General features: G+C 32.2%; 1 protein-coding gene across 2 annotated transcripts in view; it reads right to left on the bottom strand.

Moving 5' to 3' along the window:
* Window positions 1–5,668: 5,668 nt before the first annotated feature.
* LOC133197252 (alpha-1,6-mannosylglycoprotein 6-beta-N-acetylglucosaminyltransferase A-like) overlaps window positions 5,669–24,940 on the bottom strand; it is a 33,943-nt gene continuing 14,671 nt past the window's right edge. For both annotated transcript variants that reach the window (XM_061333206.1, XM_061333207.1), the window contains 14 exons: window positions 23,168–23,250; window positions 22,550–22,639; window positions 21,549–21,626; window positions 20,712–20,882; window positions 20,498–20,564; window positions 19,886–19,988; window positions 15,585–15,719; window positions 15,061–15,194; window positions 14,823–14,947; window positions 14,546–14,710; window positions 12,578–12,724; window positions 9,909–10,028; window positions 7,346–7,529; window positions 5,669–7,004 (listed from right to left, as the gene is read on the bottom strand). In XM_061333206.1, the coding sequence (XP_061189190.1) occupies window positions 6,748–7,004; window positions 7,346–7,529; window positions 9,909–10,028; window positions 12,578–12,724; window positions 14,546–14,710; window positions 14,823–14,947; window positions 15,061–15,194; window positions 15,585–15,719; window positions 19,886–19,988; window positions 20,498–20,564; window positions 20,712–20,882; window positions 21,549–21,626; window positions 22,550–22,639; window positions 23,168–23,250 (1,859 nt within the window). In that variant the 3' untranslated portion in view covers window positions 5,669–6,747. The remainder of the gene's footprint in view (window positions 7,005–7,345; window positions 7,530–9,908; window positions 10,029–12,577; window positions 12,725–14,545; window positions 14,711–14,822; window positions 14,948–15,060; window positions 15,195–15,584; window positions 15,720–19,885; window positions 19,989–20,497; window positions 20,565–20,711; window positions 20,883–21,548; window positions 21,627–22,549; window positions 22,640–23,167; window positions 23,251–24,940) is intronic.

Here is a 24,940-nt window from a genome sequence, read left to right as displayed (position 1 = left end):
TCTCTGTATTAATCTCAATGGAAAATGCATCTATTTAACTACTAGAACTGTAGATTCCTTATTATACCCCCCCCCCCCCCACAAATGAAGTTTGGGGGGTATATAGGAATCACCTTGTCCGTCTGTCTGTCTGTGCAACATGTAAGGTCCATATCTTTCTTACAGAGGAACATTAGAATCTACTACTTCACACAAAGAATGTTCATGACCTAAGGGTGTATCATGACCTTGACCCAAGGTCATTTGGGCAAGTTCATGTTCACTGAAAGAAAAAGTTCATAATTCGTGTCCGGTCCATATCTTTCTTATGGATAAACTTGGTGAGTTCCCATTTAACACAAAGATTGTTTATGACCTGAGGGTGTGTCAAGGTCATTTGGGCAAGTTCAAGGTCACTGACAGAAAAAGTTCATAATTCATGTCCAGTCCGTATCATTCTTGGTGAGTTTCCATTATACACAAAGATTGCTTATGACCTGAGGGTGTGTCATGACCTTGACCCAAGGTCATTTGGGCAAGTTCAAGGTCACTGAAAGAAAAAGTTCATAATTCATGTCCAGTCCGTATCATTCTTGGTAAAAACTTGATGAGTTTCCATTTTACACAAAGATTGCTTATGACATTAGGGTGTGTCATGACTTTGACCCAAGGTCATTTGGGCAAGTTCAAGGTCACTGACAGAAAAAGTTCATAATTCATATCCGGTCTGTATCTTTCTTATGGAGAATAATGTTGGAATGTTGGGAGTTTCCACTTCACACACAGATTGCTTATGACCTGAGGGTGTGTCATGATGTTGACCTATAGTCACTGTAGAAAAAATGATTATAATGCATCCATACTTTCCAACAGAGAAATACTTGAAATATTGTTATTTATTTTTTCAATGTAATAAAAAAAAATGTTATAAGTATTGATGTTTTATTAGGCTGCGCCTTATTTTCATTCATTGAAAAAATTTAATGAGCAACTACCAGTAAATTTTCACTCTAAATGTTTAAACAAATTGTGAACACCTCTTAGATCCATCAAATACTAGTATTAGTGACTTGGCACCTTCTCTGAATACCCTGCAGGGGGTATTTGTCCCTTTTGGACAGTTCTAGTTGATTACATGTATTACATAATTTTGCAAGAAGCACCACTCACAAAATAAAATTACTCGCTTTCATTTTTATGGTGCTGAAATCAATGTAAAATCTCTAGATCAACCGTCCATTCATGAATTATTATTCATTTGAAGTTAGAGTCATTTTGCAATAATGAGTATTTGGGGAAAAAAGGGAATCTACAGTAGGCCTATTTGGTAACTTTATTATGATTTGTTTCAAACATGAAAAGCAGTACATACATGTAACTGTACAACGGGGCATCTCCAAAATATTTACAACTTTGTAATTTATTTACCACCTAGTTCAGGATTTGTTGTACGTGCATATCAATGACTTACCGATACTCATCAATGACTCGTGTTCACTGAAAATCAGCAACCTATAAGACATGATAACTTTATTATTACAAATTGATGACTTACAGTGTAATTTTTGCAAATTTTGAATGATGATTTACCTGCACAAATTGCTATTGTAGAACATTGCTTTTCAAAATTTTCATTATTTACTATTTCATCAGTGACATAATGGCTTATTCAGTAAAAATGCTTATACTGAAGTGCCAGGGATGGACAATTTTGCCTCGTTATAAGCATAATTTGTTAAATCTGCTAAGTTTACAATATACATGTGTACATGTAGTTTTAAAGTCACAGGGAATGAAAATCATGTTACTGTAAGCATTAATTCATTATGAGCATGTTTGCTATAAGCGTGTTTTACTGTATAATTATGTCAGAACCTTACATGATGCGCAGCCTCGCTTAAAAGCTCACTTTGAAACAGCCAAAAGCTAAAATGAGCTTTCTAATCTAGAAGTGTCTGACGGCCATGAATGTAATTTTTTCACATTTAATTCTGCAAGTCATTGAACTACTTTGACAAACAAATTAGATTTTGGAATAATGCCATCATATATTTATAGCACTGCCTAATGGGTTCCTTATTCGCAAATGGTCATTTTATGACTGTATATATATGCATTAGCATTTTCAGTGATGTATTATCAGATTTGTTCAAATCGTGGTCCTGATGGTGGGCTAGAGTGGGGCCACCATAGGGGATTAATGTTTTTTTTAAATTATTGGAATACTTAAGAAATATCTTCATAAATCTCTTTTATAAGAGCAGCAGGGCAACAATTAGTCATATTAATATGCAAGCATCTTCTTGTAGTGTGGATTAAAGTCAAGGACCCTTATGATGAGGCTGCAAGAGCAGATCAAAGCTTTAATATTTGGGAATTAATACACAGCTTCTTCCATAGAACAGGAAGTCCACAATTAGTCACCTTGATGTGAGCAAATGAATGTAGTGTAGTATTGAGCATGGATTACTCCATTTACCCGATTAATACAGAGGGTTTGCAGTGGGTCTGACCAGTCAATGCTTACTCCTCCTAGGCATTTGATGCCCTCTGGCATTTCCAGAGGTCTGTTTTTGCCCTTTTAACTTGATTTATGAAATTGACTACTATCTGGATTAGGGGTGGAGCCACAATAGATACATTAATATGTAGTCCAAGTTATAGCTATATACCGAAATATAGAATGTAGGGAAAAAAAAACTTTTCTGGCACAGCTATTGGTTCTTGAGTTTTTTTAAATGACCCCACCCAATTTTGCATTTTCTTGATTACCTCCCCTTGGAAAGGGACATGACACTTTGTAATCGCCTTATCCAAGGATGCTCTGTGCCAAGTTTGGTTGAAATTGGCCCAGGTCTTCTGGAGAAGTAGTTGCAAAATGTGTAAAATTTACAGACTTATGGACAGATGCCAGACAAGGGATAATCAAAAAGCTCAATTGAGCTTACAGCTCAGGTGAGCTAAAAATGATGCCTTTGAAACATCTTAACCTGTGCATGTTTAAAGAAGCTAAACACATCTTATTTATCAGATCGAAGCCAATGATAGATGTAATCTTTTAGTACTTGTATTGTATGACAGACAACGATAAGGTTTTCTTTCCAGGCGCAAACACATCAGCTTAAGGAACTTCTATACAAAGCATCCTAAAAAATTCCAATTCCATGGTATTTTATTGCAATTAAAGTGATCTGCCCTTGGATCTTAAAATTAAAATAAATTGATTACAACGTTATACTCCATTTGTAATCAATTAAAGCAATTTTGTTTAAAATGTAATTACAGCAAGTCAAGATAAATTTATTGACCGCTTTATTTGCCTGCTTTTCCCCCATTAAAGTAATTTCAGTTCATCAATACATTGCTGTCTTTAAACATTTTTTCTTAGGGGTAAATGGCAGGTTTCTTTTGTTGAATGTAAAATAGATAATAAACTCAGGTCTTACACCTTTTCACAATGTCAAAAAAAAAAACCAATAGTGAAATAGACGGTCCTAAATGACCAAATATCTTATCTTTGGAAACTTGATATACTAGCTGGTAAATACATCACTAATATGTACGTCCATCTCTTCATCGGTCACTTCATATTTTATCTAATAATATTGTGCATAATAATAAATACCAAACAATTGTCAACCACTTTATTTTAAGTGTAATTTACAATAAATCATGTAATTTTTCTGTCATAAAGATCATATATAGATGTATTTATTTTGACAAGTTGAATGCTGATTCTCAATTTTTTCACAGGTTTATTACTACAATTAAAAAAACAAACAAACAAACAATTGAAACACTCATTAAGTATAATATACATCTAACTGGTGTTTGTAAAATTCAGAACAAAAAAAAAGGTGTCTACCTAAAGTATAAATCAAGGAACAAAATATTTGTTCAGTGTACCAAGATAGGTATTTGGAATGGCTACATAACATTACCACAGGAAACAGCTAGTGTATACTGGTACAGGTATTCATGTGTGAATTCATGCAGTGGTTGTTTTTAATGGACTTTATGAACATTCATACTTCATAGTCAAGTTAAAACATAAAATATATTGAACTAATGAAAATTTTAATTAGTTTGCTGAATTACAGAAAAAGACCTTTCAATGAAACTTTAATCAACTTGTATGTTACATGTAATGAATTGCTATACCAATATTAACAGGAAAGACAATCATACATTTTATACAAATCCCCTGCAATAGATTCAAAATCTTGATTATTTTTTTTGTTTTACACAATATCTGTGAAGTGTAATTTTGATTTTTCAATAGATCTTAAATTTATCAGATTTAGACAAACAAGATCAGAGCACCATGAGGTAGCTTAACAAAGTACAATTAATTAAAGAACTAAACGAGTAAATAAAAACTGATGGCAACATTTCTCATGTTTTTGGTCATATATGTAAAAAAAAAAAAAAAATTCAATTCAGTAGTCTTCCATGCAAATTTACCCTGAAAATTTGATGGACCATAAAATCTACACCACTATGACCTAGAATAGATTAATGTGTACCAGGAATGGTGGGTATGTATGTACATGTATAACAATTAAAGTACTGAAATTGATAAATTGGTCAGAGTTGCACTTTGTTGCTGTTTGTTAAAATGATTAAATTTGTCAAAAGGAATGGAAAAAAGCAAATTCAAACATAAATTAAGTCATAAGTCTAAGCCTTCAGCACCCATATGACATTATACAAAAACAGAAATCAAAGTGCATATCTGTAAATATTTTTGCAATAATTTTCTAATTTGCTGAGGAGGGTGTATGACTGTGTGTGTTATTTTATATGATTACTGATAAACAGAGAGATAGATTTTTCTCTGCCTACTTTGCTGTACAGCTACCACATAAGACATATATCCTGTAGATTTCATTGGCACAATACAGGTACAGTTTCATCTCATTTTGATGATAAACAAAAAGGGAAGCAATCAATAAATTAACAGCATCAATATATCTATAAACAATGTACAGTATTTTGAACAACAAATTGCACTGACTGAACATTTAAGCATGTGACAATTTTTCTGACAAGAATATATTAACAAGTTGTAAAGCATTCAAGTATTGTAAAGCATTTAAAGTACTGACAAATGCTTACTTTAAGGCCAGCTTATTAAATCACTATCAACATTATCACAATCATCATCCACTCCTTTAAAAAAAAACAAAAACAAAACAACAAAACTTACATGTATTTACTTAAAAAAAAAAAACATTTTCAATTCCTGCGACAAATTTTTCAATTTGTAATTATATACCCTTAATTCATTATGTTACATATGACTGAACAACTAAAGATACTTGATTAAAATGAGACAGCATAAATTTATGTACCCAGTAGTTCAAAACAATGTTACATGTACTTTACACATACAGAACAATGGAATGTCCTCTCTTCTGACTAGCTTTGTGAGACTTAAAGAAATCACTTTGAATTCTATGCATTTACAGATTTTTATCATGTGGTTATGTTACAAATACTAGGATTTGAGCATTTATTAATATTTTTTTTTAACATAAATAATAGTTTTTATTTGTTTTGAAAATATTCTATAAATTTCTGATTTAAAATTTCCATTTAAACTTAGAAAATGTGTTAAAGGTACTAAAATACCATAAATGACACTATTTCATGAGCAATACCTATTTCATACATTTAAAGTAGTTGAAAATTTCATTTCTATCATGAACGTTTCTTAGACACGAGATCAACCTGACATTGAAAGCAGTTTTTTAAGAACATGTAAATTATGCATTTAAAAATTTAATTCAACTTGTGCTTCATTATGCTAGGAGTATTACAAAACTCAAAATATCAGTCATTAAACTGATTTAAGTATAATAGGTTTTCTTTAAAGTTTGTAATTTTTGCATTAATTTGCTTTTTCAAAGGTATAGTTCAAATGTCTGCATTTTTGCAAATTTCCTGTAATCTCATTGGATCTTCAATACATATACCAAAGATAATAGGAATGTGAATGTTTCACAACCCTATTTCCCCAAATTTTGACTATAAATTCAAAAATTCTGCAGAACCTGTTATGCAGAATGTTCTTTGAAATTTAAAACAGACATTACAGTATTTATAATTAACTTACAAGCTTTACCTATAAACACATATATTTATAAAAAAAAAAATCATTATTCACATATATTATACTTTCATGTAAATCAGTTGAATCTGATTTGTCGAGAAACATTTGTCAAAAAACACTGTTACCCACTGAATAATGAAGCCACGCCCTCCAGCGTAGCAACAATCAACATTGCTTGAGGACGGGTGATATTCCAAAAAATAGTGACTGCGCAGAATTTATGCATGCAATGTTCACTGTTATATGTATTTTTATAAAACATTCAGTATAATATAATAAATATCGCATGTAGTTGATATGCGCCTCAGTTGACAATGGTTTTCTTGGGGTGAAAATTTTCAATGTTACACTCAACTAAATGCAATATTTATATAATGTTTTATGATGAAATAAATAATTTGTCCATGATTTAAGTGAAAATTCCATCTTTAGAAATATTTTCCAAATGCTGGAATAAAACAGATGAAAAAGACTTGCACAGTAAATGGAAGAACAACACTCTTACATAGCAGGTGGCTGCTACATGTACATGTAATTAAATGCTGCATTGGATTTAAGGAAAGACAACACAATATTTAAGCCAATCACATGACTCAAACAATATTCTAGTCAACCAGACGAGTTAAAAAGAATATTTTGACCAATCATGTAACTCAAACACACTCCTTACAGAGAGCAGTTTGTCCCTTGATGTAATTTCGACATGGACAGTATCGACGGAAATTATTTTTCTTGCCTACACAGCTAAACAACAACTCTTCACGCTGGAGAGCACACTCCATGGTGCTTGGATCATAACCTGGCACGAAAATGTCTGCCATGTAGTCTTCTCGACTGCATTCCACCTTAGCCTGCTTTATAGAACGAGCTGAGTTAATCTGAAGGAAATGACTAGGCTCACAAATTAAACCTGAAAAAAAATATTGCATGGTAACATATAGGATAGAAAATATTTAATCAGTGTAAATATTTCTTTAATATTTCTATTTTTACACAACAAATATTAACTTCACTTTTATCTGAACTGCCTCCTACACATACTGTAAATGTACTTTTTTCCATGGGAACAAAATTCTGCTGATCGAATCAAATTTTCTGTTCAATTTGCATGTAGAAAATTAAACAGATTTCTTAGATCGTCTTAAATGAACTTTAAGTATGCTAGGACAATATTTCTGCAGAAAATTTGTGACTGTGTACATAGCATAAATTATACCATGTGTGCTTCTACAGTATATAACATAGCTGTACCTTTTCCCCAGCAAGCATCTTTACAAGACTGGCCATCTGATCCCATGATATACGATATGGCTGACTCTGGCGGCCATTTTGCCTCTTGTTTCTGGAAATGACACCAGTTCTGATGTTCTATGTAAGCATTCATCCTTTGGAGCATTCCTTCCTCTGTAAACTCATATGGCATGTGAGGTTTGAACTGAAACAATTTACAAACCATACATGTACATTTGCACATCTTGAAATGAGTGGGGGAAAAAAAATTAATCTGGATCTAAAACTACTCTCAATATATCAAATACCAAATACATTTGTAAAAAAGATTTTAAATTTACAGATTTTTTTAATTTTTGAAAAATATTTTCAACATTTTGACCAAATGTCCATAGAAGTATTGTCATGTTGTATTTAATGAACTGTGTAATTTTTGTCCTTGTGTGTACATCTCCAGCTGATCATATGAAGCTGTCTTTGAAATCATACATATAAATGTTCATATATCCCAAAAAAGCTAAGACTAATTCTGTAAATACTTTAAACCAACTATTATTCGTGTGCTAGAAATATCTGCAACTTTTGCCACCTTCTTTTACTCTTCTTTTACTCTCAAATATTTCTTGCTGCAAACCATGTGTTTATTTATTGCCAGAATGTTTTCACAGTCTCACAGTCACTGAAAGTTGCAGATGGATTTTCAATCAATTAAAAGTTGTTAGAATTCAAGTAAATACTAGTTGGTTTACAGTAATTCACTTGAAGTGAAATACAGCATGTTTATGGACAAACATGTTATTGACAAGCTGGAATTGACCCTCTATAATAATTACCAACAAAATAAGACACGCACCTCATGAAGCATACATATTCTTGACTGGTTCATGATTACACTCCTTAAACACGTACATGTACGTGTACAATGTATATAAAGTATTAAGCCTGTACATGTAATTATAACCCTCTTTCATTTTCATGTAAATGATAATGAATTTAAATGTGCATTGTGTTGTGATTTCCTAATAAAACATGCTAAATGTTGCCATAATGTTTTATGTACTATTACATATTTTTTTCTTGGACTCACACATTCATTGTAAAAATAATTAAAACATACACCAAAGCACCAGCACCTGCAAATTTTAAAATTTCATTGGTATAATATAAAATAAATATAAAGCAGAACGTGTAAGGCAAATTTGGTGCTGTAATGACTTACATGTTTTTTCATATCCTAAATTAAATTGTTATAGAGAACAAACACATCAAACTTGAAAAGTGAAAGAGGTACCAAGACACCACAATACCAGAAGTATGTGTTAAGGAATTCCTTAGGTTCAATCAAACCTCAGAGTTGCCAATTTGATAAAAAATTGTCTTCAATCTGTTCACTTAACACTTAATGTATATATTAGGGATGTCAAATCGGTCAATATTTGATAATCAGTTACTCGGACGATTTTCCGATCGAGTACCCGGGTACTCGGAAAAAGTGTGTATAAATGCATGTAAAAGTTTGTTGATTTATAGACCTGTATAACCTATCAAGGTTTCCTTTCATTTATAAGTAATGCATGTATATAATCATCGAGCCCAACGAAAATGATTTTTGGTACTTAATTTATGCATCAAACAAACACAAAAGACATGATCAATTAATACACCAAAGACTACAAAATTATGATTTACAGTTCTTGTTTAGGAAGACATTTTGATCAACGGAATGAAGAGAAGGACGCAACTTTGTAAAGATTAGACTAGCGAAAGAGAATATTGTTGTCGTGATCGCTAGTCGTAAATTGTTAACATTTTCAAATTTTTTCTTTTTTAATTAATAATAACTTTGAAATTTAAGTATGACGATTCCTTGTTACTAGTATTTATAACTTCACCCATCATGCATAAATTATCCCAAGTTTCCAACTGCCGTTGATGCTCTGGAAACAACCCAACAAAATAGAGAGTGTTTCCTTAAAATATATGGCTGTTTCCCCCCGTATACGCTAAATTTTACTATGCACAGCTGACTTTTAATAATTTTTTAATCTTCGGTTATTTTTAAACATTTCTTCACTTTTGAATTGATAGCGGTATTTCTACGTATGCCCGATTTCGCTACTGTATCCTGATTGAATAATCTAAGGATAATTAATGGATCTACAATGTAAGTAAACGATTGAAACATTGAAATCAAATAATTGAAGCCATCCAAAAATTAGGGTCACAAGTGTCAAGTGATTGGTCACAGTAATTATACTGTATATACATGTACATAGCCACAGGCGGTAACGGGCGATAACGGGTATTAACTGGAGAAGGTGACGCTAATTACTGTAAAGACATGGACAGTGCATATTTAAATAAAAGTTTTTAATAAATATATGCACTTTGAAATATGAAAAAATATACATCCGAGTACCGATTTTAGTATTCGATACACGGACGTTCGATCAAGTACCCGGTTAACTGGGTACTCGTTGACATCCCTAGTAAATATACAGTCATTCAGTCTATAAATGTCCGACCTTTCTAATTTTTATGTAATTGTACATTACTGTATGACTGCATATACATATAAACTTACTTCTCTTTCTAGTAGAATCTTATCCAGCACCTTCTCTACTTCTTCTTGATTATTGATTTCGACTGTATATACATATGGTTCACCAATAAACATTTCTGCATATGGGTGTTGACTAGTTAGCTGAAAAATAAGATACCAACATGCTATACAAGATAATTCATTTATAAGAATGTTTCTTTTTCTAACCTCAGACTAAACATTATAGAACATTAAAGGTTTGTAAAATATGTACAAAAATTGTTGTATTTGGAGAAATTTTGAATTTTGTTTGTTGTAAACATGCAAGCAAATGCTTGAAAACTGTTTTCACCTTAGTAAGTAAGACACTAGGATTATGGACCTTGATAGTAACTACAAACTCCTGACTCATGCATACTGCTGTATACAATTATACAATCTGGTGAAGGCACTTTGATCATTATCACATCGCATGAATCTTGTCTTCTAGATGCTTCTGAGTACCAAAGTTTTTAAAAGATGAAATGATCAACCTAGACCCACCCTAAGTACCAGAATACATTTATTTGGAACTCAAATTTTGAGCTTCTTTCCCAGTTTATAAGCATTTTACAGATCAATGATATAATGACTTTAGTTGAAGTCTGCTCTGCGGTCCTGTGGCCAGGACCACTGGTAGTACAGAAATAAAATTTTGAACACTGCATGAAATTTAATGATTTTAACCCCATTTTTCAAGCTTGGGGGGTAGGAGGTGGGGTTAGACCATGATGATGAAATCTGAAATTTTTGTCCCCTTAACTCATAGATACTACATACCAAAATTACTAGAAATTGCCTCAGATGTTTTAGAACAGAAACCAAAAATATTCAAAAATTTACAAACCATGCATGACAACAGACAGCATTATAGTCATCTGACTTAATCAGTTGACTTATAAAATTAAATCTCTGTAGCTTCCTCCAGTTTCTGTTTTCCCTTCACCCCCCCCCCCCCCCCTTTACCCTCCTTTTATCAATGTGAGATTCATGTATCTGAGGGTTTGAAACATGAAAGTTGACAATAAAATTCATATATTAGTCAGTCATACCTATACACCCTTCAACATCTTATTGATTCTCCAGATACTAAATTTCACAAGTACCCGGTAATTGCTTTCAATGGTTTTGGGTGTGGGCATAAACTTTTGGAAAATTCTTGATTGGATTGGGTTTCTATAAATATCTGTAAGTTTCCCTTTTGACACTGTGTACTTAAAGGCCAGAAAAATTTAAAATTTAACATCCTAACTTGCCTAAAAAATTGGGGCAGGTGGCCAAATTTTATTTCTTTTTATACAAAATTTTCACACTGTTAATATAAATATGGCAAGATAGATTTAATTTAAAAGATAAAAATGCTACAGAAAATGGTAAATCTATAAGAAATGTTCAGCAGAGGTTACATGTATATTCTATAGACTATATTACACAACCTGTTTTGCAAAATTCTGACAATTCAATTTTGATAATAAATGTTAATACGAAGAAGAATAATTTGATCATATCTTTTTGAAAATTGTTGATGATATCTAGATGTATCAAAACTTTTAATTAAGATAAGTATAGTTTTGCCTGTTTTCTGCCTTCTCTGTACAGACATATTATTTTTTTCCACATTATACATTGCTTTTCTCACTATTCTACTTTTAATGCAAATGGGGGAAGGGGGTTAACTCAGACTAAAGGGATGCCAATTGTTTTTCCTTAGCAGGGCTCGAAATGATTGATGGTCCGCTGGTCTGGGGCCAGTAAATTCTGGATTTGGGCTAGTGCTTTGTAAAACTCGCATGTCTTTGAGGCCAGTGATTATTTTATGCATATCAAAATCAATTCACAGTCGGGCTAGTTAACTAGAAAGGTTTGTGCGTCCAGTTTCTATTTGGATGCGAACAATTCCTTGCTCTGTTAGGTTGTACTATGAAATAATGCAATGTAAATTCAATATCAAGGATATTTCTCAGAACAAATTTTCTTGAGGAGTATATTTTTAAACATTATTTGTAATGTTTTCTAAATGCTGTTTCACCATGGTGGAACAAGATATAAATGGTGTATTACATGTATAAAACAAGAAATATGTGCAGTAAACAAGGGCTATGCACAATCTGAAAGTGGCACTACTAGAGTTGATTAAGGATCATGATTTAACAATGAAGAAATATGATTTTTTAAACTGTTGTATATTAAAATCGGAAGATAAACTCATGATTACGTTGAATATAGTCTGATTTTTATACCCTCATAACAGAGTTGGAGTGGATAAAGTAACACGCCTGTGTGTGAGTGAGCGAGTGTGTATGTGACGGAAGTTACGCAAGCAATAATTTATATTGGGATTGATGTGCTCTTTTGCTCCACCTTGCATACCCTTGTTTAAGCACTGGTTTTGGGCCAGTCTTTTTTATAACTACTTGCCCACTGGGACAGTGAAAGTTATCAATTGACCAGTAAAATTTTAAGTTGATAGCCCGAGTGACCAGTGCAAAAAATAATTATTTTGAGCCCTGCTTAGTAAAATGTAATATAATCAAAATAAAAAAACAATGTGCCGAGGCACTTCGAGAGGGGTGGGTGGGGATGAGGATCTGAAATTTCATTTCTCTGGCCTAGGAAACTGCAAAAATTTTATAATGATATCTACAGTGAAGCATTCATGCATTTAATCTTACCTCTCTAGCTGTTGGTTTGCCTTTAAAAAACTGTGTATTTTTACTACTATGTGGGGTGGGAAATTTGGGATTGATATAAATAGCACCATTAGCTATGGCTTCTAAAGGAGCAGGTCCTTCATATGGGAAGCCTAGGCCAACAAACACCTGTAAGAAGAAAATATTAATCTCAAAACAACAACCATTAAGTTTCAACACATGTAATTAATGTATCTGAAATATTTTTTTGTTCATACAATTTTTAAAATCATTTAAGACTATAAATTTACAGAAAGATATGTTTATGTAGCAACATGCCCCAGATGGTGACAAATTCAAGTTGACCCCTCAAACCAGACTGGAAGCTTTGTCATTAACCTTCAATTTGACTATACATGTACAATGAAACAATTCTACAGTAAAACAGTGAACATCAGGTTGTAATGAATTACAGAGAAGTTATTTTCATTCCCTGTAACTTTAATAATCATTACACATTGAACTGAATTACATTCATAACAAATAAAAACAAGAGGCCCAGGGGCCACATCGCTCACCTGAGCACTGTGGCTAGGAAAAAAGCAAAAATCAGTTTAGTAATGAAAAGCTTAAATGTATAAGTTGTCCCAACCTAACCCTAAAAGGGAGTTGGGATATGATTTGAACATAATAAGATCTAAACTAACTCAGGATGCTTACATAATTTTTTGTCTAACTGTGACTTTTTTCTCTACAAGTTTGAACTTTTATTGTGGCCCCACCCTACCCTGGAGGTCATGATTTGAATAGACTTGAATCTACACTATCTGAGGATGCTTCCATATAATATGACAAACTGTGGCTTTGCTGTTCTTGAGAAGATTTTTAAAGATTTTTCCTATATATTCCTAATCCTATGTAAAACTTTGATCGTTCATTGTGGCCCCACCTTTACCCCAGGGGTCATGATTTAAACAAACTTGAATCTACACCACCTGAGGATGCTTCCATATAAATTTGACCAGTCATGGCTTTGCTGTTCTTGAGAAGAAAATTTTCGAAGATTTTACCTATATACTTATGAAAATTTTGATCATCCATTGTGGCCCCACCCTATTCCCGGGGGTCATGATTTGAACAAATTTGAATCTACACTACCTGTAGATGCTTCCATATAAATATTACCAATTATTGCTTTGCTGTTCTTGAGAAAAGATTTTTGAAGATTTTTCTTATATACTCCTATGTTAAACTTTGATCGTCCAATGTGGCCCCACCCTACCCCCGAGGGTCATGATTTGAACAAACTTGAACCCACACCACCTGAGGATGCTTCAATATAAATATTACCAATCGTTGCTTTGCTGTCCTTGAGAAGAAAATTTTTCCTATATACACCTATGTTAAATTTTGATCGTTCATTGTGGCCCCACCCTACCCCTGGGGGTCATGATTTGAACAAACTTGAATCTACACCATCTGAGGATGCTTCCATATAAATATGACCAATCATAGCTTTGCTATTCTTGAGAAGATTTTTGAAGATTTTTCCTATATATTCCTATGTAAAACTTTGATTGTCCATTGTGGCCCCACCCTATCCCCAGGGGTCATGATTTGAGGAAACTTGAATCTACACTATCTGACAATAATTCCACATGATTTTCATCTTTCCTGGCCCATTGATTCTTGAGAAGAAGATTTTTCAATAATGCCTTTAATTTCTAGCTATTTTGTAATTATCTCCCCTTGGAGGAGGGTGTGGCCCTTCATTTGAACAAACTTGAATCCCCTTCACCCAAGGATACTTTGTGCCAAGTTTGATTGAAATTGGCCTAGTAGTTCTGGAGAAGAAAATGAAAATGTGAAAAGTTTACGACAACGCCAATGACGACGACGACAGACAATGGACAAATTTCGATCAGAAAAGCTCACTTGAGCCTTCAGCTCAGGTGAGCTAAGAAATGTAATACCCTAGCACATCACTTTTGGTGTGTAATGATTTTTTACCTTAGATTTCCTCAGCAATATATGAAAATCCTCTGGCTTTTGCAGACCGTGGTTTTTGACAAAACTGGGTACAAAAGATTTGGTGTCTTTAGCCTTTTCATCAACATAAACTGTACCATGAACTTCCAAATGTTTTTTGATTGTATTCAGATAATTTTCCTTGCCCTAAAGTAGTGTTAGACAAATTCACAAATAAAATTGTTTAAAACATTGAGCTCTACATGTGTTTTTAACTGCTTTATTTTATTACTTTCACAGTAAATCAAAGACAATTTACCTCATACATGTAATCATTTTTTCCATACACTAATGCCCTGTTCTCTCGTTTGATTCCCTTCACATCTGAATCATTTAAATGCTGCTCCACAACAAACCCCATAAAGGAATTATCTGGACTGTGAGCTACACAAAGATGCAATACAGAGAATTATGTAAATAATTGCAAATATTAATCTAAAAAATGATGTGGAAAGAAATTTATGAATACATATCTTTCAAACAAAAAAACATCTTACGAAACATGGTGAAGAACTGTTGAGGTAAAAGGTCCTGTCCCCCCCAGGAGGTTAGCATTTTGTGGGCCTTGGCATATGCTCGTAAGTTATATGCCGGCTCTGTACCAAAGGAGTCCACAATCCTCAATAAACAGCTGAAAATTTTAGACATCACAAAAACATTCATTCAAATTTCTTTCATATGGACAGGTAAGTGATTGAAACATTTGAGGAATGTTTGTATCACAGAGTATCTTGGTGTTGTGACTTGTCAGTCTAACTCAGCAATGGCCATTGTTTTTAATCTGAGATACAAAAGCACTTTAACACACATTTTGTATTGATTGCAAGTCTTTTTTAGTCTATTAATTCATTGGTATTTCTTGATGATTGATTTGACTTACCTCCTTAATACACACATTTTTATCTAAATTTATATCAACATCTTTGTTAATGAAGACCAATTAAGTTTCCTTGCAATATAAGAATTAAATTAAAATTATAAAATTATAAACTAGAGACAATGTAAAAAATCCTTCACACACCTGAATTTGCCATAGCCTCCTTTAACATATCTTTTGAATTGCCTGAGACCTACAATGTCTGTGTAGATGATATGGACGGGCAGATCCTTTCTACTCTGACAGGGAGAGTTAGCCGCAGGCAGCTGGCTCAGAATTCTACAAATCAACACATTGAACAATATAGATCCCTGTACTTTATATAGAATTTATTCTTTTTCTAAGAAATTCATAGTAATATTTTCTTATTCACACTTACTGTTTTGACTATAAACAGATTTTACTAAAAACTAAGAATTTTAGTTACACATAAAACATGACTTTATACATGTACAACTTGACTCTTTATTGTGACTCTATCCTTTAATAGAAGTAATTTTATTTTAGCAAAGACCACATTAGGGTTAGTGCTCCATTCCTTAAAAGTAATGGAGCCAAGGCCCCAAAGGGGCCGAGGCCCATTGCTTTTAAGGAATGGAGCGCTACTCATACATTAATTAACCTGATTAAAATCCACTTAAAATCCACTGTTTTAAATGCTTGTAATTATTGTTTGTTAATACCATATATAATAAACAAGAGGCCCAAGGGCCTTGAATCGCTCTTCTGATAAACTGTACAACCTATCACTTCTATTTGAAGTCTCTAAGTATCCTGTATATTTAGATAAACCATTGAAATTCCAATTCACACTCTGAGAACCCAAGATGATTCTAAGTCAACTAGTACCTGAGAGTTGGTCAGATGACCTACTTATCACTTGTCATTCTCTGAGGACCCATCAACTAAGTTTGATGATTCTAAGCCAATTAACACCTAAAATATTTTTTAAAATTATAACCATAAAATTTCAAAAGTAGGACATGGTGACCTACTTTTCAGTTGTCATACTCCAAGGACCCAAGATGCATCAACTGACAAAGTTTGATGATTCTAAGCCAATTAGTACCCAAAATATTTAATTAAAGCCATAAATTTTCAAAAGTATGTCACCGTGATCTACTTTTCAGTTGTTGTACTTCAAGGACCCAAGATGCATCAACTGACAAAGTTTGATGATTCTAAGCCAATTAGTACCTGAAATATTTAATTAAAGCCATAAATTTTCAAAAGTAGGTCATGGTGAACTACTTTTCAGTCGACCTACTCCGAAGACCCAGATGCATCATCTGACAAAGTTTGATGATTCTAAGCCAATTAGTATCCAAAATAATTAATTAAAGCCATAAATTTTCAAAAGTAGATTACAGTGACCTTCTTTTCAGTCGACCAACTCCAAAGACCCAAGACTCATCAACTGACAAAGTTTGATGATTCTAAGCCACTTAGTACCTGAAATATTTAATTAAAGCCATAAATTTTCAAAAGTAGGTCATGGTGACCTACTTTTCAGTTGTTGTAGTCCGAGGACCCAAGATGCATCAACTGACAAAGTTTGATGATTCTAAGCCAATTAGTACCTGAAATATTTAATTAAAGCCATAAATTTTCAAAAGTAGGTCACTATGACCTACTTTTCAGTCGATCTACTCCGAAGACCCAAGATGCATCAACTGACAAAGTTTGATGATTCTAAGCCAATTAGTACCTGAAATATTTAACTAAAGCCATAAATTTTCAAAAGTAGGTCACCGTGATCTACTTTTCAGTTGTTGTACTTCAAGGACCCAAGACGCATCAACTGACAAAGTTTGATGATTCTAAGCCAATTAGTACCTGAAATATTTAATTAAAGCCATAAATTTTCAAAAGTAAGTCATGGTGAACTACTTTTCAGCCGACCTACTTCGAAGACCCAAGATGCATCATCTGACCAAGTTTGATGATTCTAAGCCAATTAGTACCCAAAATATTTAATTAAAGCCATAAATATTCAAAAGTAGGTCACAGTGACCTACTTTTCAGTCGACCTACTCCAAAGACCCAAGATGCATCAACTGACAAAGTTTGATGATTCTAAGCCAATTAGTACCTGAAATATTTAATTATAGCCATATAAATTGAAAAGTAGGTCACGGTGACCTAATTTTCAGTCAACCTACTGCGATGACCCAAGATGCATCAACTTACAAAGTTTTATGATCATAGGTCTTAAAATGTCCAAATTATGCCTTTGAAATGCTTTGAAATCGAATGCCTGCAAAGTTCAAAAAGTAGGTCACTGTGACCTACTTTTTATTACATATGTTTTATGGCCCCAAGATGCATCATCTTGCAACATTTCATGATTCTAAACCTCTCAGTATTTGAATTATTGACCTTAATTGTTTTGAAAAAGATTAGCCATAAAATTCAAAAAAGTAGGTCAAGGTGACCTACTTTTTAGTTGATGTACTTTGAGGACCCAAGATACATCAACTGACAAAGTTTGATGATCATAGGCCTTAAATTGTTCAAAATATGCCTCTAAATCATTTTGAAAAATAATGGCCACAAAATTTTAAAAGTAGGTCACCGTGACCTACTTTTAAGTCAACATGATATGAGGTCCTTAGATGCATCAACTGACAAGATTTGATGATCCTAGTCCTTATGGTAAGCAAAATATCAACATTTTATTAAAATGTAATTTTTGGTCAACTTTGAAGTGACCTTGAGACCAGGCCCTTTGCCCCAGGGTGATGCCTTGAACAATTTTTAATCTACAACATATCCTCATCCTTTTGTATAAGTTTGGTGATAATCTGCCCAGTGGTTCTTGAGAAGAAGATTTTTTAGCAACCAGTACTTTTGTTTCTATTTTCCTAATTATCTCCCCTTGTTAAAGGGTCACAACCCTAGTTTTAGTATAAAAGGGAGTCCTTGGGCCAAGGATACCCTGTGACAAATTTGACTATAATTGGCCAAGAGGTTCTTGAGTTATGGCCCATATTCTAAAAAGTTTACGCACACCGCAAAAAATGGCCATAGCATTAGCTCTTTGAGCCTTTGGCTCAGAAGAGCTAAAAATGTATAAAAAGATACACCGTAAATATATATTTAACATAGTAGTATTTAATATAAAGAGAGAGAGTAAGGCAAGTAAAGTGTTATAAAAGTAATTTAAATCTATCGTCTGTCAACAGCTTAGATAGCTTAGTGACATGAGTGTCTGACTATCATAGGGAGGGTATCCGGATTGATCCTCAGCGGTACCTGTATAATTTTTTCTTAATATGAAAATAAACTTAAGTTAATGAAATTTTCTAAGTTCTTTCTTCGGTAGAGGCACGGGAGTGAGATTTTGAACATAGCGAACACCGTTTTAAATGTAATTTGCAAATCTCCATTCCTGAAAAATAATGGGGCGCTCAAACAAAAGAGTGACATCACAAGTGGATTTTAAATGTTCAGTAAGAAAGTATATAAATCAAGGGTACATAGGTTAAAATCATTAAGTAATCTTTGATAAATAAAATTGATTATAGTCATTTATTAAAAATTTGTATAGATCTCCCAAATTTGTAACCAAAGTTAAAAACCCTCTGAAAGAAAAATCATTAGATGGCTTTTTTTAACAACATACATTTTTCATGACAATCAATCCATCTCTTGGTTGTTTTTTGTTTTTTTCATTTACCTTACTATGATTTTCCTTTCAAAATATAATCATTAAAATGACCACCAAAATCAGGAGGATTGGAATCAATTCTTAACAAGGGAAGTAATAAGATCATTGCAGATCCAAGGGTTTCTTTACCACCACGTCCCTTAAATGTGTAGAATACATCAGAAACACTTGACTGGCAACGATGTTATTAATGGCAGTTGTAAACTTTATTGAACATTGAAAATTAAATCATAATAATGAAAACCTTTATTCAAACAGATAAAAGCATTCAACAGAGAATCCACAAAAGAGAATTGTCATAATGGTACATGTAATTATTTTTCTCACTTGTATATGTATAAAAGTTTTATGAAATTGAATCCAATGAAATGTATAAATGTAATACAAAAATGATAAATAAAAAGAAAAACAGAAGTAGTCAAACAAGTGCAGTTTTCTTACTGAAATGATGACCTATTTAAACTGAGAGTAAAAATCAAGCAATGCATTTTAAGTTCTGAAAAAAAAACATAAAGATACTGAAAGTTATATAAAACAAATGTTTTATATTACCTATGGAAACTCATCACTTGTGGAGAGAAAGTATTTTTTCTATTTTTGAACTCTGAATTACAGAGCCAAACTGCTTTATATGATGTAGACATGCAGTTTTACAAAAATAAACAGAAGAATGCAAAAGAAAACTTTCATTTAATTTAAATTTATGGCCATGCACTGACTTTAGATTGGGGTTAAATGATTTTTTTTTACATTTACATGTAGTTATGTAACTTACTTTTCCAGCTGGTAAGTTTCACTGGTGATGGTCAGCTGATGTCCTAACACATACAAAGTACATATGAGATCACTCCATTGGACAAGTTCTCCAAGTGGACCACCTGATTAAAACAAGTAAAACACATGACTGTGGAATCATCACTCTTTGTGGTTCATGGTTTTTGTGGCTCACCCTTACCCACAAACTTATATCCCCACACTTAATCTTCTGTACCCATGAAAATACTTCCCCATAGACCAATAAAATTTTGGTTGCCCTCAAACATTGACCCCCAAGAATCAAAATGATTCCACAGTATTTCACAAACCCATTATCCCTTTATCATTCTGCAACTCAAGGCCAATGTACTATTAGTGAATACCAAAAAATTAAGTTCAAAATTTTCTAAAATTTTAAGTGACCATTACACATGTATAAAGATTATGCAATAGGAAAAAAATTTATACTGTCCAAGCTTTATTAAAATCCAAAAATCAACCAGCTTTGAGATTTTAATAATGGAAACCACGCAGTAAGCATTGTGTATTGAAAAAAAACATGCCAAATATAATTTCTCTTTTGAGACAAAAGTTTTCACAGCCTTACATTTCTAAGAATATACCGCTTTACCTTTAAATTGATTTTCTGCAAACCTCCACCCAGACTGCTTGGATAGAAGTCCCAAATGAACAAGAATCTGGAAGAAAGCCTCTGATAAATCACCACTATCCCATAAAAACAATAACTGTTCTAAGGAGATACCACTACATGAAAGCAGAACAGTACTAAATCACCTCACTATTCTAAAAATCGTAAAATATTCATAAAAACTTTCAAACTGTACCTTTTTCCGCCGGCGTTTCTTCATGCTTTGTTTTGATTTGAGTTTTTTGGCAGCGGACACCCACTTGGGCCACATTTTGCGGATCCTCATTCGTATCCAAGCATAACCCTGTCTTTCATTTGGATCCACCAAAATCTTCATTAAATCTTCAATATCATCATTTATATCAACCTAAAAATCATCATATTTATTAATTATAAACAATCTAATTCCAAGCAAGAGAGGGTATCGAATGGCATGTATCAACATCTATACAAATCCTTGAGACAACTGCATACAGTCCAGGGTATATTTTTTCCCCCTTCATGCATCATCATCTTTAATATGTTACATGTACTCACACTAAACCCAGTACTAGATGCACTGTTCTATTCTATTTATATGTTATGATCTTTTATTGAAAAACTACGACTAAGTTTATGTTTTAAGCATTAAATGAATTTAAAGAAAATATTTCGAAAACACCATTAGCTAACGCTAGTTCTTGTGACCCTTTATCTCTTTTCTTTGAGCATGACAAAAATTTTCAAACTCCTGATGAAAATGAAGATTTTATAAAAGCCATATTTATTCTGCAAAATCTGTTAGCAAAATTTCTTGTATTGGTAAATTTTTTTCTCTCTATATGTTAATGAGTGATTAATCTCCATAGTAATGGTGAATATAAATGTCAGTGTGTTCATACCTAATGTGACATAAAAACTGACAAAATTTACTGCAAATTCTTGTACCAATGTAATACAATTTAAATAGATCTTAATTTTCTGTAGAAATATCCAAGCCACAGGAATGTTTTAACAAATTTTTTATCACTTTTCCATGAAATCAATTACTTACATATTGAATTTTTGAAGCATCTTCTACAGGTATTTTCACACTCTTTTTCCAAGTTCTCTTTGGACACCATCCCTCAACCTGTCCATGCAAAAATATATGACAAGGAACATTATTCAAAAAAAAAATATATATATATATATATATATATATATATATATATATATATATATATATATATATATATATATATATATATATATATATATATATATATATATATTAGTGTTGTCAACGAGTACTGGGTTAACCGTCAAACGATGCGAGTATCGGTTAGTAAAACTGCTACACGGTTACTCAGATGTATAATTTTATAGATTAAATAAGTGGAAATATATTTTGCTTGTAAATGATACCAATTTTATTTAACGTTGGAGTTGATCTATCATTTCACATTCGATTTGTTTTGATTATACTCTTGGTTTTTAGAGTTCAAATAATTGATGGCTTTGATTGCCAAGGGGTATACAGTTTAAGAAGAGCTGAATCAATTATAATTACTGCAATTAAATTGTGTTAGCATGTCCTCAGTATGAATTTCGAAATGTTTTAAAAGAACTTAAATCCATAAACTGTAAATATTTGAGATGGAATGAAAATTCATGGAAACCAGAGATATACTTCGGACCCCTCCTCCCTCTCAAAATAGGAAACTATTCAGGTGTAATGAATACAAATTTATTTAAGAGATATTGTGTTTAAATTTGTAATTATAAATAACCGGTATATAAATAAAGTGTGTACAGTGCATTTGAGTTTTATACAGGCCGGTATATAAATCATGAAATGATATGGAAATTGTATATAACAATTACCGTTTAATATATACCACAAACAAAGATGTTAAGGGGTTAAAGAAAAACCATCCGAGTAACCGGGTACTTGATCGGATAAGTAAGCGAGTAACCAATTACTAATAAGCGTCTGATTTGCAAATATTTTTTCAGTTTATTTCTACATGAAAGTATATTGTGAATTTCACTGATTTTATGTTAAACACATACCTCACTTAAATACATAAGAAATGAACATTCCGATCCATCTACCCCATAAGAGGCGTAACATGGGTCAGACTGCCACATCTGTCTCATCCACTGGTAAGAAAAAAATTCTCATACAAATAATTTATACATTCCTTTTAAGTTTGTTGTACATGTATATTATGGATCGAGTCATCCTAGTAATGTTCAAGTCAAACTACATTTCTACTTCATGTAGAATATGGATTTTATTTTTTCATATTTTTATTCATTTTTTTTTACTATATTGAAGTATTTATACACATGCAGTGAAAAATGAACATTTTACAATCAAGCAATAAACGATATCATTAGCAAAAATATAATGCATGCATTACTTTTTCCTTAATACTGTGAAATCAACTAATTTTTGTGGGGTTTTAACTTTAGTGTTTCATTTCTTTTGCGATTTGAAGAGACCTACAAACTCATGTCCTCCATAAAATGTAATATTTCAGATCTATAATAACCTGAAACTTCTTCAACCATGAAATTAAATCCCCTTGAAGAAATAACTTTTCTTCAAACCACGAAAGTTTAACCCCAAGAAAATGATGGATTCTATAGTTCTTCTATAGTTCTTCCTTCAGCTGTAAGCCTTACCTCTAATTTTCCTTCACATTTTGTGTATACTTGTTTGTCCTGTTCAGAAAGGGTACAAGACTCTGTCCTTCCAAGAATTAAGTCTGTAATCAAGCAAATGAAGATTATTTTATAATTTTATATAAATGGGAAATCGAAAGTTATGTACACATAAGGTCACCTTATAATTACAACATTTATACTGGAAAAAACGATTTAAAATGAAAATCATGCAAAACTAAAATCACTACAAGTATTAATTTTAATATCTTCTTTTTCTACTGGGTTATATCTAAATCTTTTAAAAGTTTTAAATAAACAAAAAATCACTGAAGGGAAAAGAATCTTGCTCAATCAATACTGAAATTTCTTTTTTTAATAGTGACAATTTAAGTTGATGATATAATTATGAAGTTTAAGCAACTTTATTATATACTACATGGTCAAACTTTGAGACAAATCATTGTTGATTTGAATGAAAAAAATTCAGAGACGAAATGGGGTGATTATCATCTGTCATAGAGATTGATGTCATTATCTGTGATTTTGTTAGTTAAAATGAAATAAAACACAGAGAATTCAGAGGAAAAGAGTTGAATATACAGTTTTAAAACACAAAATGGTGAGAAAACCAAGTCTACAAATGTGATCCATCCAGTGCCAGCATCCAAATTCACACAATAGTAGAGATGGTAAATAGAATAATAATATACTACTGGCGTAAAAATCAAAGTAAAGAGGTGATAACGAAATTATATTCTACCAGGTGAGAGCACTCCTGACATTTAATGTATACTTAATATAAAATCAATCTTATATAAATATAATTAGGGTTTCAAGCTAATAACAAAGTAAAATATGCTCTACTGAGTTCTACCAAAACAATTACATATAATATTCAACTTAATACCAGAAATTACAAGTAATATTCAAGTTAATACTAGTTATTCTCCAACTTCTTCCTTTTTTTGCACTTTATCCCCCCCCCCCCCCCCAATGAAATAAATGTATAAATATTATGAAAAAAATCAATTTTTAAATATACAAATAAAATGAGATATTGATGATTACTTTGACTGTTATCACTAGTTTTAATAGACAGTATATATAGTCAACATTATAGACTGATATGTGCTTATTAGTAAATGTGTTATTAATCTTCCAATAATCTTATGTTAGTATAGTCACAATCATAAATTTTATTAACCACCTTAATTACCATCCTATTAGTGAAACACAATCAAAATTGTCCATGCTGAAAATACAAGCAACTACTGGTTATAAAAAGATTAATAAAAAGATTACGCTTCACTTCCTCAACAAATTTAATGTCCGACTTACTATCATTTGATTCATCTGATAAAGGCCAGGCCATGAAATCAAAATTATAGTGTATATTTATTATCAACTCACTTAAAAAAGAAATCAATGAGGAATTTTCACAGACTGTTAAAAACATCCCATATAAATCTTCTTTAGACCTTTATAAGACTATCAATTTAAATGATATACTAATATGCTCGAGCAATCTGATCTTTGGTCTAGCTACTCCAAAATTCTGTTACAAAGTATAGCAACGACTATCAGAAAAAATCAGAGATCTAATTTTGTCAGACTAGGGCTTGAGATCGATGCTTACAAAAGAAACAGTTTTCCATTCTATACATGTATGTTTTTAAAACATATTAAACTATATATTGTAAATTATATAATCCAGCCAGGTCTTTGAAGATCTACTGGTTAAGGCTCACAGCAGATTGGCACATGAGGGATTATAGCATTTCCATCCACAAG

Source organism: Saccostrea echinata, unplaced genomic scaffold (assembly GCF_033153115.1).
Source record: "Saccostrea echinata isolate AGI-Se365-2 ecotype Australia unplaced genomic scaffold, CSIRO_AGI_Sech_v1 ptg000030l, whole genome shotgun sequence".
In the NCBI taxonomy this organism is placed as follows: Eukaryota; Metazoa; Mollusca; class Bivalvia; order Ostreida; family Ostreidae; genus Saccostrea; species Saccostrea echinata.
The sequence above is the reverse complement of the archived record's forward strand: the minus strand, read 5'-3'. Positions and strand labels throughout refer to the sequence as shown.